The 16,875-nt window shown below is 46.1% G+C and overlaps 1 protein-coding gene across 16 annotated transcripts in view; it reads right to left on the bottom strand.

The window, feature by feature from the left end:
• Positions 1-4,126: 4,126 nt before the first annotated feature.
• The window catches only part of LOC133524685 (neurobeachin), a 963,862-nt gene continuing 951,113 nt past the window's right edge, over positions 4,127-16,875 (bottom strand). For 10 of the 16 annotated variants that reach the window (XM_061860801.1, XM_061860790.1, XM_061860791.1 and 7 more), the window contains 9 exons: positions 12,155-12,274; positions 10,263-10,482; positions 8,770-9,080; positions 8,175-8,301; positions 7,234-7,395; positions 6,620-6,749; positions 6,110-6,243; positions 5,201-5,397; positions 4,128-4,393 (listed from right to left, as the gene is read on the bottom strand). In XM_061860801.1, the coding sequence (XP_061716785.1) occupies positions 4,238-4,393; positions 5,201-5,397; positions 6,110-6,243; positions 6,620-6,749; positions 7,234-7,395; positions 8,175-8,301; positions 8,770-9,080; positions 10,263-10,482; positions 12,155-12,274 (1,557 nt within the window). In that variant the 3' untranslated portion in view covers positions 4,128-4,237. Of the gene's footprint in view, positions 4,394-5,200; positions 5,398-6,109; positions 6,244-6,619; positions 6,750-7,233; positions 7,396-8,174; positions 8,302-8,769; positions 9,081-10,262; positions 10,483-12,154; positions 12,275-16,875 lie in introns of all 16 variants that reach the window. The other 6 variants (XM_061860793.1, XM_061860796.1, XM_061860806.1 and 3 more) reach the window with 2 other exon arrangements.

The raw sequence follows: 16,875 nt of genomic DNA, 5'->3' as shown, positions 1-16,875 counted from the left end.
ATTGTAACTTTAGAAAACTTTGAAATATGTTTCGTGTAGTTTTTTCTAGAAAAGTAGAAAACCTTTTACTCCCATGTGTGTTGTACTTCTTCATATACTAGTTAGTTAAATTTCCTATGCATTTTCCCTGGATCGATAGCCGTTGTGCCATTTTTGCGTGTACGAGTAATACAGGGTAGCTCTAACTCTAACCACGCCCAGCTGATCCATGGAGCCTAGTAATGTTTTCAGGTTGCTAACTGTTTTATAAGAATTTGCATGTGCAAACTCACAACAGGAGGCAGAGGTAACTTTCTGACGACGCATTATCGCGACAGTGGAAATTGAGGGGTAAAATAATTATTTCTTTTACAAGGGGGCAAAGTTGTTGTTTAATCGCTCGTGCCAATATTGATACCCGAGCAAGCGAAATATTCTAAAATTGAACCACGAGCGTAGCGTGTGTTTGGAAAAATGGAATCTTGAGCGTTGCGAGGGTTTCAAGGTACGAGGGTTAAACAAATTTTGCCACCGAGTCAAATACAAAAATGTTCACCACACCAAAGCGAGGGAAATTCGAACTGTAAAATATCAAGCAAAAACAAAGCAAATTAAATCCAAATGAACGTTATTAAATAATTATCATTCAAAATCACTATTTAAAAGTCAATTCTACCACCTAAATATAAGGGAAAACACAAATTTTTTATATTACTTTTCTACACATGTGAATCAAATGCAACTTTCTCATCCCTTTACCAGCTGGTGTGGTGAAAAAATATAAATGAATCAATTAATGAATTTGATATTGTTAGGTGAGGTAATTACGCGGTGGCACTCACTTCTGATCGTGCGACAGCGCGAGCGAGCAGACGGGCGCGCCGGCGGGCGGGAAGGCGTAGAGCGGCGCCAGCGTGAAGGCGCGCCACACCTCCACCACGCCCGCGTCGCCGCCGCACACCAGGTACTCGCCGCAGCGGGACAGCAGCAGGCTCTGCGAGTACACAGTATAAGGTACTCACTTCTGATCGTGCGACAGCGCGAGCGAGCAGACGGGCGCGCCGGCGGGCGGGAAGGCGTAGAGCGGCGCCAGCGTGAAGGCGCGCCACACCTCCACCACGCCCGCGTCGCCGCCGCACACCAGGTACTCGCCGCAGCGGGACAGCAGCAGGCTCTGCGAGTACACAGTATAAGGTACTCACTTCTGATCGTGCGACAGCGCGAGCGAGCAGACGGGCGCGCCGGCGGGCGGGAAGGCGTAGAGCGGCGCCAGCGTGAAGGCGCGCCACACCTCCACCACGCCCGCGTCGCCGCCGCACACCAGGTACTCGCCGCAGCGGGACAGCAGCAGGCTCTGCGAGTACACAGTATAAGGTACTCACTTCTGATCGTGCGACAGCGCGAGCGAGCAGACGGGCGCGCCGGCGGGCGGGAAGGCGTAGAGCGGCGCCAGCGTGAAGGCGCGCCACACCTCCACCACGCCCGCGTCGCCGCCGCACACCAGGTACTCGCCGCAGCGGGACAGCAGCAGGCTCTGCGAGTACACAGTATAAGGTACTCACTTCTGATCGTGCGACAGCGCGAGCGAGCAGACGGGCGCGCCGGCGGGCGGGAAGGCGTAGAGCGGCGCCAGCGTGAAGGCGCGCCACACCTCCACCACGCCCGCGTCGCCGCCGCACACCAGGTACTCGCCGCAGCGGGACAGCAGCAGGCTCTGCGAGTACACAGTATAAGGTACTCACTTCTGATCGTGCGACAGCGCGAGCGAGCAGACGGGCGCGCCGGCGGGCGGGAAGGCGTAGAGCGGCGCCAGCGTGAAGGCGCGCCACACCTCCACCACGCCCGCGTCGCCGCCGCACACCAGGTACTCGCCGCAGCGGGACAGCAGCAGGCTCTGCGAGTACACAGTATAAGGTACTCACTTCTGATCGTGCGACAGCGCGAGCGAGCAGACGGGCGCGCCGGCGGGCGGGAAGGCGTAGAGCGGCGCCAGCGTGAAGGCGCGCCACACCTCCACCACGCCCGCGTCGCCGCCGCACACCAGGTACTCGCCGCAGCGGGACAGCAGCAGGCTCTGCGAGTACACAGTATAAGGTACTCACTTCTGATCGTGCGACAGCGCGAGCGAGCAGACGGGCGCGCCGGCGGGCGGGAAGGCGTAGAGCGGCGCCAGCGTGAAGGCGCGCCACACCTCCACCACGCCCGCGTCGCCGCCGCACACCAGGTACTCGCCGCAGCGGGACAGCAGCAGGCTCTGCGAGTACACAGTATAAGGTACTCACTTCTGATCGTGCGACAGCGCGAGCGAGCAGACGGGCGCGCCGGCGGGCGGGAAGGCGTAGAGCGGCGCCAGCGTGAAGGCGCGCCACACCTCCACCACGCCCGCGTCGCCGCCGCACACCAGGTACTCGCCGCAGCGGGACAGCAGCAGGCTCTGCGAGTACACAGTATAAGGTACTCACTTCTGATCGTGCGACAGCGCGAGCGAGCAGACGGGCGCGCCGGCGGGCGGGAAGGCGTAGAGCGGCGCCAGCGTGAAGGCGCGCCACACCTCCACCACGCCCGCGTCGCCGCCGCACACCAGGTACTCGCCGCAGCGGGACAGCAGCAGGCTCTGCGAGTACACAGTATAAGGTACTCACTTCTGATCGTGCGACAGCGCGAGCGAGCAGACGGGCGCGCCGGCGGGCGGGAAGGCGTAGAGCGGCGCCAGCGTGAAGGCGCGCCACACCTCCACCACGCCCGCGTCGCCGCCGCACACCAGGTACTCGCCGCAGCGGGACAGCAGCAGGCTCTGCGAGTACACAGTATAAGGTACTCACTTCTGATCGTGCGACAGCGCGAGCGAGCAGACGGGCGCGCCGGCGGGCGGGAAGGCGTAGAGCGGCGCCAGCGTGAAGGCGCGCCACACCTCCACCACGCCCGCGTCGCCGCCGCACACCAGGTACTCGCCGCAGCGGGACAGCAGCAGGCTCTGCGAGTACACAGTATAAGGTACTCACTTCTGATCGTGCGACAGCGCGAGCGAGCAGACGGGCGCGCCGGCGGGCGGGAAGGCGTAGAGCGGCGCCAGCGTGAAGGCGCGCCACACCTCCACCACGCCCGCGTCGCCGCCGCACACCAGGTACTCGCCGCAGCGGGACAGCAGCAGGCTCTGCGAGTACACAGTATAAGGTACTCACTTCTGATCGTGCGACAGCGCGAGCGAGCAGACGGGCGCGCCGGCGGGCGGGAAGGCGTAGAGCGGCGCCAGCGTGAAGGCGCGCCACACCTCCACCACGCCCGCGTCGCCGCCGCACACCAGGTACTCGCCGCAGCGGGACAGCAGCAGGCTCTGCGAGTACACAGTATAAGGTACTCACTTCTGATCGTGCGACAGCGCGAGCGAGCAGACGGGCGCGCCGGCGGGCGGGAAGGCGTAGAGCGGCGCCAGCGTGAAGGCGCGCCACACCTCCACCACGCCCGCGTCGCCGCCGCACACCAGGTACTCGCCGCAGCGGGACAGCAGCAGGCTCTGCGAGTACACAGTATAAGGTACTCACTTCTGATCGTGCGACAGCGCGAGCGAGCAGACGGGCGCGCCGGCGGGCGGGAAGGCGTAGAGCGGCGCCAGCGTGAAGGCGCGCCACACCTCCACCACGCCCGCGTCGCCGCCGCACACCAGGTACTCGCCGCAGCGGGACAGCAGCAGGCTCTGCGAGTACACAGTATAAGGTACTCACTTCTGATCGTGCGACAGCGCGAGCGAGCAGACGGGCGCGCCGGCGGGCGGGAAGGCGTAGAGCGGCGCCAGCGTGAAGGCGCGCCACACCTCCACCACGCCCGCGTCGCCGCCGCACACCAGGTACTCGCCGCAGCGGGACAGCAGCAGGCTCTGCGAGTACACAGTATAAGGTACTCACTTCTGATCGTGCGACAGCGCGAGCGAGCAGACGGGCGCGCCGGCGGGCGGGAAGGCGTAGAGCGGCGCCAGCGTGAAGGCGCGCCACACCTCCACCACGCCCGCGTCGCCGCCGCACACCAGGTACTCGCCGCAGCGGGACAGCAGCAGGCTCTGCGAGTACACAGTATAAGGTACTCACTTCTGATCGTGCGACAGCGCGAGCGAGCAGACGGGCGCGCCGGCGGGCGGGAAGGCGTAGAGCGGCGCCAGCGTGAAGGCGCGCCACACCTCCACCACGCCCGCGTCGCCGCCGCACACCAGGTACTCGCCGCAGCGGGACAGCAGCAGGCTCTGCGAGTACACAGTATAAGGTACTCACTTCTGATCGTGCGACAGCGCGAGCGAGCAGACGGGCGCGCCGGCGGGCGGGAAGGCGTAGAGCGGCGCCAGCGTGAAGGCGCGCCACACCTCCACCACGCCCGCGTCGCCGCCGCACACCAGGTACTCGCCGCAGCGGGACAGCAGCAGGCACTGCGAATACACAACCATTTTTTTTTTATTATACTACGTCGGTAGCAAACAAGCATACGGTCCGTCTGATGGTAAACAGTCTCCGTAGCCTATGTACGCTTGAAACTCCAGAGGAGTTACATGCGCGTTGCCGACCCTAAACTTCCGCCCCCCCCCCCTCGTTGAGCTCTCAACAACAACACAACACACACACACACACACACACACACACACATTGTCGTTGACACATAGCCGACAGCATCAAAATAGTTGCCATTATTTTATGGTCTTCAATAATTCTACGGGACTACTACAAATTACCTCACTTACAAGGTGGAGTATTGTATAAGATAACTTGTGGTCACTACACACACGGGCGCTCCAGTACTAATTTAGTATGGCCGCGATTGCTTTTACCAGTTGTGTCATACAATACATACCAAAAAAGCGAAAATAAAGAGTCGGACGAATTATGATTCCTCCTTTTTGAAGTCGGTTATTTGAAAAAATGTACGTCCTGAAAAAATGTGATTCGGTGTGTGTTCAGGATCAGTAATTTTTAACATTAAACGTACCTACAGCCCGCCTGTTACCGTAGCAACCTGCCTGCAACTCCAGAGTATCGTACACTTCCATTCGAGATAACATTGGCAGGTAAGTTAATGTCCCAACGGAAATTACTGCGACTTCAAATACAACGAGGTAGTGGAAGTTATCATTATGCGTCTCATTCCGGTGCCGGTGGTCGTTGAGCGTATTTTAAAAGCTCGCGCAACGTCGTTTGAATCAGGAGCGAATCATCTGGGGGTTGAAGTGTGTGTAGTTTACCTGGAAGTTGTCGTTATGCGTCTCGTGGCGGTGGCGGCGGCCGTTGAGCGTGTAGGCGGCGAGGTGTCCGCGCGCGTAGGCCACCACCACCACGCCCTCGCGCGACAGCGCCAGCTGCCGCGGCGCCGCCACGCCCTCCGCCGCCGGCAGCGCGCGCAGCAGCTCGCCGAACGTCGTGTGGATCAGCACGGGGCCGTCTGCGGATCAAACAAATTTATATTTATAGATAATCTTAAACAAATCGATCTAGCCTTAAAATAAGCTAAATGCGTACTAAAAGAAGCTAATATTTAGTTTATATTCTGCTGATATTGATGGTTCATTAGCATGTTGTACAAGAAATATTCTGGCCTGCTCTAAGCACTTTATATAACTATAGTGATAGTGAAAAATGAACAAACTGCCCGTTACCTAGTCAAATAAGCCCCTATTACTGTTAATGAACTCCCTAACAACGTAACAACAGATAAAAAAGAATTTAATGAATGTCGAAGGTAGCACTTGCAGCGTCCGATTTATATAATATACTAAATACGGAGACCAAATACGAAGTGGATTACAATTTGGTGCCGTGACCAGGATGAATGGTACCAATTTTAATTGGATGGTCCGGTTCAAGTGACAAAGCAAAGCTTAACACAGAACGTGCTTCAGTCGTTTAACAAAAACATGTATTTATATACGTATGCCAAATACAAAGTAATAATAACGTCCTAACATAAACCACAGACTACAGACTTTTAGTAGATTCCAACATTTCCAATATTTGGAACTACATAATATGATGTTATGTGGGTTTAATTTTTCGGGTTACACCTGTCATTACAACCATCATATCCGTACTGGAAGACTTCGCAATGAAAACATTCAAATATCAAAACAAAAATCAGTAACTTCGCCAATACTCACTGACTGACGAAGAAATAACCAAGCCGAGCTCAGCAGACACCAGGACTCCGTTAATGGGAGCGTCGTGGCCCGTCAACGTGACGCGCGGCGCCGGGGTCTCGCCTTCACCCACGATGCCTCCGTGCCGCGCGGACCTGTAAGACGATTTATGGTTACTACGCGCTCCTGGTTTTTGTGAAAAAAAAAATTGTGGTCGCCTATAATCAGGTGGAATTCGATCAAGCGGAAAAAAATATATAAAACCATAAATTCATTGAAATAAAAAATAATAGTCTGACCAAGCTAACTCTGCCATGAAAAGGTGGGAAAGTGTTCAAATTCGTGTACACGTCAAAGGTTCACGTGAACACATTATTTACGACAATGTCGGTGCAGAGTTAATTAAGACGGACTATACATATCTTCTCCGATTGCAATAATTCTGTGGATCGTATTGAATTAGAATCTCGGAAGAGGTTGTTAAATCAGTTAAACGATCTTGCTGCTAAACTGCCTGGCCATCATCCTTACCAATGCCACAGCAGCACGGTGCAGTCTTCCGACCCGGATGCGATGTAGCAATCCGACGTGATGTTGCACTCCGAGCGGCACACGCATGTGACGACGCCGTAGTGGCCGAAGATGATTTGGACGATCTTGGCTGTAAACAGAAATAATCGTTTATACAAAGCTGAACTAGGTAATACACGTCAAGACTATCGCATCATAATAGCGCTTCATTTTTTTTTGAGGTTCAAACTCAGTTCTATAGATACTAAGAAACTATTAAACTTTTAAGTCTTGAATTAAAATACCAAATGAAATTAAATTACAGAACAGTAGTTGATTCGATGAGAAATGCCTAGTTGGTGCACGATGTTAAAGGTTTATTACCATTCAGGTAGCAGTGACTACTATAGATAGATGAGATGATCATGAAGGTAGCTTCTACCTGTCTCTAGAGAAGACGCGGAAGGAACTATCCTATAAACCAGCCGCGATAAGGAACCGCGAGTCCACCGTGGTTACGAACTAACGAAGCAGTTGGTCCTTGCGCGGACTCGCTACGAGCATTTGTCGCAGCTTCGCTCGATCGGATTAATCTTTGGCGTCTATTCAGTGACGTCTATAGGTAGCTAGCTAACCTGTCTCTGTAGAGAAGACGCGGAAGGAATTGTCCCAGAAGCCAGCCGCGATAAGGAACCGCGAGTCCACCGTGGTCACGAAGCAATTGGTTCTCGCGCGTACTCGCTGCGAGAAGTTATCGCCGAGCTGTCGTCGCGCTAACGCAGCGGCGCCGCCGTTCGCTGTGGAGAGTAAATAATACACGCGTTTTATAAGCAAAATAAAGGAAAATTTCCAAAAATAAGTATTCCGAAATTCTGAAAAAATAAAGTTTAACAATTCTAGATAACAAAGGGGGTGAATCAGATGACGTCCTGGCTTCGGGTAGTATTTACTGGATATTCTTTAACCACTACTCGCTCCGATATAACTGAAGGCACTTGTTAACGGAACGAACGTGAAGCTTCGGTACCCCAGACAGGGCATATCATCAGCCTGTGAACGCACTTAGCTTTAACCCTTGGGACGCCTAGTGCCTGATCCGTACCAGTCCTGTCAATTGCTAGAGGGTCTTCAATTTTTGTACCCGTCTACTGCCTAGTCCCGGATCTGTATAAACTGTCTCAACTGCCTTGTGCCTTATCAGTCACCAAATTTATTCTAGCATATTCTAACTTAATTTTGAGATCTAAACACTTACAAATAGAGTTTTATATTACTTGCATTTCAATGCAATATGAGTATAAGTCTCGGCAGTCAACGGGTGCACGTACGCGAGCCTATCTGGCGTTTGAGGGGGATGGGACGAATCCGGCACTAGGCATTTAACGGGTACAAGTATGTTTGTCGGTTCGGCGTTCCAGGGGTTAAGTTTAGTTACTAAAATCCTTATCTCAGAATGGTTTCACTGGGACCAAACCCTCATTCCACAAGGGTTTGGTCATGATCGGGAACAGAAATGTCAACGGCAACGCGTGGGTACCAGGAATGCACAAGACAGTAGGAGATATGCTACTCGTACCCCAGACAGGGTCCATGAGCAGCGGCGCGGCGGGCGGCGCGGCGTGGTCGGCGGCGTGGCGCGCGCCCGCGTGCGCGCAGCCGCCGCCCACCCAGCGGTGCGCCGCGAACGCGCGCGCCGCGCTCACCTGCAACCAGAATGGTTCCATTCAATACGAGACCTACAAACAAATACACTTTAATACATTTTTATTTAGTGCATAATCTCTTGTCAACTTTGGCTGCACTTGGTTTGCACGGCACTTTGTTACGATTTATTGAATGCGAGAGATAGTGACTGGTATCCTAACAAGTCATCCGTCCAGATCCATCCATGCATCCAGGTTCAGATCCGTGACCGATGCTCGTGGCTCTTTAGGTGCGCCGATAATGATCTTTATTGTCGAAGGCAATTAATTAAGCGCGTGTCAAATCTAAAACGCCATTGATCATCGTTTATCTCTGTCAATCATTTTGACATATTTTGTGTTTATTAGATATTTTCTTACTTTTATGCATAAGGGGTTAAGTCACTACCTAGATGTTCATCATACTATCATCATCGTAGAGAGGCAGGGAAAAATGGAATAGAAGCCAATTCTCTTCGATCTAATTACCGTAACGGCAGCAGGCATCGCAAGCTGCGGATACGTGTTCGCAGACACATGAACAACAGCGGCATTAGACGGCAGCTTCAGCCTGAGGCACACATCATCAGGGGCCGCAGCAAACATCAACGGCGCCAGATGCATAGTAGACGCCCTTGGTGGATGCGGTTCGCTGAGTAATTGCGCTGGGGTTTGTCCGAAGCTTCGGATCTGGTCTTCCACGGCCGCGCGGGTGACGGGTTCGGTGATTTGGTCGAGACGGACGCCTCCCTCATAGGTTAGGTAGTAGAACACGTTGGTGGCGCGGACGGCCTCGGGTCCTGAGGAGAAAAATGAGTAATGAGTATATAGAATAAACGGTGTCCCATACTAAATCAGGGGTCAGAAAAGTTTTGAAGATTACAGCTAGCCGCAGTAGAAATAGAAAGCCGCAAATGTTGTTAGTTTTCACGGGTATTTTTGGTACGCTTGGAGAAGCCCCTGTTTACCGACCCCGTACTTACAAGTTACTATTATTGCAATCTTTACGTCTGCGGAGTATAGCAGCATAATAATATTATATTTCAACCGGTAGTGTCTCAGAGGCTTCAACCATCAAAACTAATTTGATAATTTTACACGCTAAAATGTATTTGTTTATGTGATATCTACAGAGTATTCTTATTTAACAGATCGATCTAAAGAAAATTTCGTGATCCTAAAGTAATGAACGGAACTTGATGCTTTTTATTCCATTTGTCGGGGTTTTTATGGTGAATGAACTCAATCGTCACAAGTATTAGTCACATTTATGACAAGTACTTCCGCTCTAGCGCCTCGAATTTCCGTAAAAAGACAGTAAGTTGTTGTTCCGTTCCGGTAACTAATTACTGTTTTTCTCTAATTGACTATTTAATTACTATTTAGTTCCGCGTGAATCGGATCCCATCTTATTTGGGTGTCTTCTTGTAGCTATGACTAACCCAAATTGTCGATAAAACATCATAAAACAGTCGATACGGTTCAATAGTTTAAACTACCTTACTAATTATCCAACAAAAAGTGTAAACAATAATCTTGCGTAATTTCAGAGGTAAAAAATGTATTCTATTTTAAGTATGGTTGAAACTGTGCAGCGTTTAAATGTTGCACAACTTTAGTCATATTTCTCTGATGAATCTGTTGATGAAATGAAAATAAATTTAACTTGTTAGTTGAGCAACTTGTTGTTTGTTATGCTGTTGAGCAGCATATAATTTTACTTGCATCCAAAGAATAGGTCAATTCACTGCTGTAACTCCTACGAAACACTGATTGTATTCCTTTGCCGTTGATCTACACGAATTCCAATAGAAGAAGCTCTAAGCAGCTTCTAGATTTACCATAATAATTATGGTCAAGGAATTTAATTTCACCGCCATTTCGTACCTTGTCGCAGTGACAATCAATATGAAAGTCGCTAAAGACCTGTGCCTCATACGAAATGGTACGGAAATTATATTCTTTGACGGTAGGTACCATACCTCTCTGCTTGTATCCGAAGATGAGGTCGATCCACTGATGAAGCTGACATGACACGAACTCTGACTCGAGCGCCATGCGGTTGATCCGCACGAACTCCTCAGCTGACGAGGCCCAGGGTGGAAGGATGACGTCTCCTGACGGTGAATCGGGCAGGCCTAGGCGGTAGCCTGCGCTATTTACAAGCATCTCGGGCAGGAAGAACAGCTCAGGGATCAGCTCCTGACGGAACAAACAAGGCAGTCAAGTCAAGGCTTATATCTTTTAATAACGGTATCTACCTGCATAGAAGCCGGTTTTTGGGGGGGGGGGGGGGAATGTGATTGGGAACCTCTGTAGCTGCTATTTCGTCTGACAGCGTAGGTTTCTCTTGTTAATTTTTTTGCGAAAGTTGCTGATTGATTGCTGGGAGCAAAATTGGTGATATTGGTAAAAGGTTAAGTAGTACGGAGTAAAAGTTACGTTTCACAAATCCAAATAAAAAAGTTAGATTAATATCCCAAAAAAAAGTTCGATAGATTTTCATATTAACCACGTGAGTAACTTAGTTAGGGAGTATGCATGAACTGTAGGGGGCATCACAGAAGCCTCTTGTTTATTGGCGCAAAATATAAATGTCAAGTTTAAGCTTCAGATTTAAGCCATAAGATGGCAGAACCTACAACGCCCTAGGTAGCGTGCGTGAATGTCAAGTTTAAGTTTCCGATTCAGGTCAGAAGATGGCATATCCTTTAACGTGCACGGTCCCTATAGGACCACCTGTATTCTGGTCAAAATTGGCGTGGGAAAATAAAACTGCAAAAGTTTGATCTCTATTCTTTTGCTAGATTTGTTAAAAATACAGACCGTTATCAAGCACAGATCTGTGCCAAGGTGGTGTAATCGATGTGTAATTGAAAACAGCACACAGATTAAAATTGCATCTAACAGCGCAGATGTTTGTCTATATTCACCGACTACGCTGTAAATAAGCGCCTTATGTTAAACATAAGAACATCATTATGTCTTCACTGCACTTGTATTGTAAGATCGTGGAGTTGACAGCGCTGGCACGAGCTTCAGTAACCTATCCTGACTATGATGGCAGGTTATGCAAACTCGCGCTTCGCTGCGCGCGGTAATCGGTGTACTTATTTGATATCCACTTGATACGTGTTATAGAAAATAAGGTACTCGTAAACATGGATATTACAACTCACGATTGAAGAGTAGGTATCCATCCTACTTTATTTTGCCGATAAAAATTTAACCATGTAACTGTAGAAAAGTTATCATAGGAGAACTTTGTCTTAAATAAACAAGTCATCAAGTTATAACCGTTTTGAATAATTCACGGTTAGTTTCACTAGACTTCTATAGACCGGGATATGCCTCGAAATATCGGGAGCTCGAAAACAATACAAAACGTAATCACGGTCCATATCCCGGTCAGTATAAGTATTATCAAGTTATATTTAGACGGCTTCCTAGCCTAGTTGGTAGTGACCCTACCTACGAAGCTGGAGGTTCCGGGTTCCAATCCTGGTAAGGGCATTTATTTACATACAAATAGATCGTGGAAATATATTTTTGGAACGTTGACTTCAAAAGATGTTTGTGAACTCAAGCGTCCCTTGACATCGGAAGTGTCCCGTTGGCAGTTGTTCACTGACAGCCGGTTGGAGTGGTCGAACTTGTCCCCCTGCAGCGCCAGAACATCGTCGTCATAGGCTCCTAGTTCTGATATGTAAAGTGGGCACAGTACCTTGACTTCGGATTTGTCTCTCTGGCAGTTCTTCCAGGACATGGCTAGGGAAGAGAACAGCCGGTTGGGGTGGCCAAACCCGTCCCCCTGCAGCGCCAGAAAATCATCGTAATGGGCTCCTAGATCTGATATGAGTAGTGGGCACAGTACCTTGACGTCGGACGTGTCTCGCTGGCAGTTCTTCCAGGACATGGCGATGGAGGAGAACAGCCGGTTGGGGTGGTCGAACTTGCCCCCCTGCAGCGCCAGGAACATCGTTGTCATCGGCTCCTGCGAAACATCAATACAAGTTAGTTAGTAAGTTACTCCGAGAGTATGGCGCTTGCAACTGTGCCGAATTGTCGCTATTTCGGGAAAAGTAAAAGTGCGTAAAAAAACACGTGTCAGTTTAAAAGTTGATTATACAGTGCAAAATTTGACGTCACGTGCTTATAATAAAACATATTTCCATATTGACTTATTCCAATTCAATCAGCACAAATTTGTTTCTGCAATTCGAAATAGCAAAAAAATAGTGAAAGTGTTTGTATGTTTAATTTTCAACTTTAGTTAGATAGTAGTTTTTAGTCTTTTATCCGTCTCAGTTCTCATCATTATCGTCTCATCGGTTTGCATCGCACTGTTGTTTTTTGTTTGCATCGTGTACAAAATGATACCTGTTGTTTTCTTTATAATATGTACCTTTAATCTCATGCATGTCTTTTTCAGAGCGCTTTTGTTGTATAAATTTAAAGTGGAAACTATTTTGGCAAATGTTTTATCTTCTTATTATTAAGATATATGTGTTATTGATGCTGTATGTTTCCCAACACAAAAAATATCTCTTAGTAAAATTACATACTTATTATATGCTACTTTTAAGTAAGTACCTACTTTATCTTAACAAGCGGAGGGACAGTAGCTAAAAAGTAGAATCTATAAAATAAAGACCCATATGAGACAGACAAAAATAGAATGGATTTTTGGTGGTAAAAACAACATATTAGGTGCAAAAAATGTAGAATGCAGAAATGCAGGAAGAACAGTTAGCTTAATAAACGTCTGTCATTTCTCATTGTTATCTATTAATTTTCAATATTCGTTATAGCTATTATTGTTCAAAAATTAAAAAAAAAGGCTATTGCACCCTCGGCTACAGACACAAAACAACAGCTCCATCTCCGCTTATTTTATGTGTATTTCCATTTCCTTTTTCGTTCGCCCTCAGTCTACTCTTAAGTCTATAAATCGTCCAATTAACTCACTATCCCTCTCACTCTTATTTAGTGAATTACCTGAGTAAAAGAGACACGTATAAAACGAGAAAACCAAAAATCGACGCACGCGCAGCTGCCTTAACGCGTATCTCTCGCGCTCGAAATTGTTCCGACATCTCATATCTCATCAAGGCGATGCGTTCGTTAATTCACGGCGACCACTCTTTGATCCTCGGAATATACACCATTGTTCTTAAAAGATGCATCATACAAAACAGCAATACATTTTTCGGTTGGTAAACCTTTTAATACGTTGTAAAAAGGTTCATATTTGATTGAATGTTAACTCGTTTGTGCTTGTGGGGTTGTGAGAAATTATAACCCTCGTGATGGGTTTGGAGCTGTGCCAGATTTGTAAGGTCTTTGTGACTAGATGTAGGTATTTCTAAGTGAGCCTACACTACACATTCATGTGGGTATTTATAATCTAACAAACCATTTTGTCGGTAGACAAAAATTGTAAAAGAGTGGATCGACCCTTCGTGCCTTTCATTTTCAAAATCACCTTTGTCTATTAAACGAATCGTTTTGTCAGACTAAGAGTGGAGACAGACGAGCGTAATTTTGTGAGTTGTGAGCTGCGTAATTTCAGCTGCAGAGATTTTAATGTATGTCAGTTATCAGCAGACAACTTATATTGCGTCGCCGTGTGAACCAAAGAGACGTTTTGTATGAAACCGAAATTAAGCGACTCACAACTCAAAAAATTATGCTCGTCTGGTTTCACCTTCATTATCTAATTATCTGACATTAAAACTACAGAATTAAAATTATAATTATAATCTCGTGTTGCTATTTATAATTTAGATTGAGCTCGTATTTTTTGTATAAACGGTTTTAACCTAATTAAACGAACATAATTTAAATTTGAGGAATGGCATGAAAAAAAATCTAGACTAAAGAATGTGGCCGCATACTTTTTGCTGATTTTTTGTGATGTATATGTCACCTTTAGTTGTATATATAATATAATATATTTAGTTTAATTGACTACGAAAAGAGATGCGTGATGCAATAAACACTGGAAATGTCTATATTCATAATGTATAATTCTCGTGTAGGTGGTATATAATGTATATAAATACCAATTGATTGTTGTTTTAGTCATCGTTTTTTTATTTGGTTATTGTGTCCAAATACTGGGAAAATTAAATTCTGCTCTAAATATTTGCTGCATCCGATCCTTACCTACTTGTTTCTCAAATATCGTGATACGGCATAGACACACTAATTTATTTATTTCCTAGATGGGCAAACTTGCGTTAAAAACCAACCGATTTCATAAGCAGGTAATCTAGAATCTAGAATATCTTAATTATACGGGCCAGTGATTATAGTATACATAACATTTCACAACACAGCTCCACTTATTCTTCTCCACGAACCATACTAATCAATTTCCCGTAATAGGATCCCTATTTACACAACTCTAACACATTTAACTGACCGATATTATACCTTATACCATAGTAATAAGGATTACGAATGGTTAATTAACTATGTTCAACAGAGTATCACGATGCGATAGATGGCGGACATTATTGTCGGTAATTTTGCTCTTAACTGCTCCAACATGTTGATTAATACTCATCCATGTTGCATCTAAATGCGCTCGAACTATTATTATGCAACTAATGCAACATACGTAACACATGCATGAGTTTTGAATCTTGCAAAAAAAAGCAAGTCGGCCTGCAAAGATGTCCGTGAAGAAATCTCTATCTATAACCAAAGAGAATTTGAAATAAAAAGATGGATTGTCAAACAAAACTTTGTAGCCCCAGTAAATTTACTGCCATCTTTCGACATATGATTAATACTTTTCTATCTACACACATATCATAAACCTTCTCTGGCTCTGAAAAAAAAGCAATTCAATTTGACATCTATTCTAATATCAGTCGAGATTCCGTTTTGTTCGAAATGAAATGTCAATTGCATACATTTTTGAAAATTTTCGCATATTAGTTAGTATCGAACAATACGGAAATAGGCCCCGACTCTCGAGTTTGTCTCTGAATAAAAAAAACTACGAAATTGTGACATGCGTTAAAAAAGTTTTCATTATAAAATGTTTTTAGGTTTAAGTATAAAATGTTTTTTTTTTTGTTGTTTTAAAGTAACTATAGAAGCAGCACTGGTATTTTAATGCCTTTAATTATGTAGCAGTCACATAAACTACTATTAGAACGTCATTTGACTTTGATCCTTATTCTTTCACTAATATGTGTTAAATTTGTTTTCCTACTCCTCTACTGTTATCTGTCATTTATGCATTCATTAACACGAATATAAGAACATACATAAAAGATTTCAAGAAAAGTCTATATTGTCTATTCCTCATAAAAGCTCTTGTGCTTTTATAAGCTATAACGTTACTGCGATTAATGGCTACCAACATAACAAAACCAAAACGAATACAGTTTTAAACTAAGTGCATTGCTGCCAACTTACAAAATATTCATTTGGTTGCATAGTAAAAATAATTACTTCATAAGTCAGAAACACGCATGGGACACCCGTAATATAGCAACACCCATAGACTACGAAGACCTCTTAGCGTTGCTTGTTAGTCTCCGTAGGCTACGGTGGCCAAAATTGAGAAAAAACTGTCCAAAAAATTAATTTAGCAAGTAGCAAGTACCAGGGCCTCATGAGTTACGAGGAGGTGTCGCCGACCGGCCGGCCGCGACCCGGGGCGAGCCGGGCGCGTAACAAGGTATGCTCGCGCGTCTTGGCTATATACTTTTGCTGTAATTTGTTTACCTAAATTAAGATTTATTTTTGTTGACTCGTAGGAAAAATATTGTATGCAACGTTGTATAAGTAGGTCAAAAAATTCTCGTGGCGTATTCCTTTACAATGTTCGCCTACGCCTTCGGCTCCGGCTCACATTGTAACTCACGCCACTCGCCTTTTTTGACCCTTCTTATACAACTGTTGCAAAAATACTATAAATATCAATGTTGTTATCGCTGCTGTTCTTTTACGGCACACAGGGGAAAACTGAAATAAGTATCTATGTTCTACTCGTAAGCAAGCATTTACAATAACAAAGATGCATATTTTGAATTATAACAAATTCCCTGAAAGTATAAAAGCCGAAGAAAAACAACATATATTTAAACGTAAATTAAAGAACTTGCTTACAGAAAGAGCGTATTACACTATTAATGACTTTTTAAATGATAATAATTTGACAAGGTAATTTAATTTTCAATTGTAATTTATTCTTATTATTTTTATTTAAATTTTAATTTATTGTTTTGACTTATTTTGCTTTTGTATTAATTCTGGAATTATGGTTAAAATTTAAATATATACCTAACTTGACATGAAATAGGATCTAGATGTAAGTGCAAACAAATGGTTGTAAAAATATAAATAATAAGTGTGACAAAATATATAAAATTAAGACTAGATATGGGATTATAAAAATATATGCATGCATAATAAGTACCAAATAAGTAGATTCACGAATAACGATTGAGATAATTGTAAATTAAAATATGTATGACATTGCAATGCCCTGCCAGGGCCCATATGACTATGAACTGAATGTACTTAGTTATTAAGATCTGTACTAAACTATGGTTGCAATAAATAAATTACTAA

Source organism: Cydia pomonella, chromosome 14 (assembly GCF_033807575.1).
Source record: "Cydia pomonella isolate Wapato2018A chromosome 14, ilCydPomo1, whole genome shotgun sequence".
Taxonomy (NCBI): Eukaryota; Metazoa; Arthropoda; class Insecta; order Lepidoptera; family Tortricidae; genus Cydia; species Cydia pomonella.
Note: the sequence above shows the minus strand (reverse complement) of the source record. Positions and strands in the feature narration are given on the sequence as shown.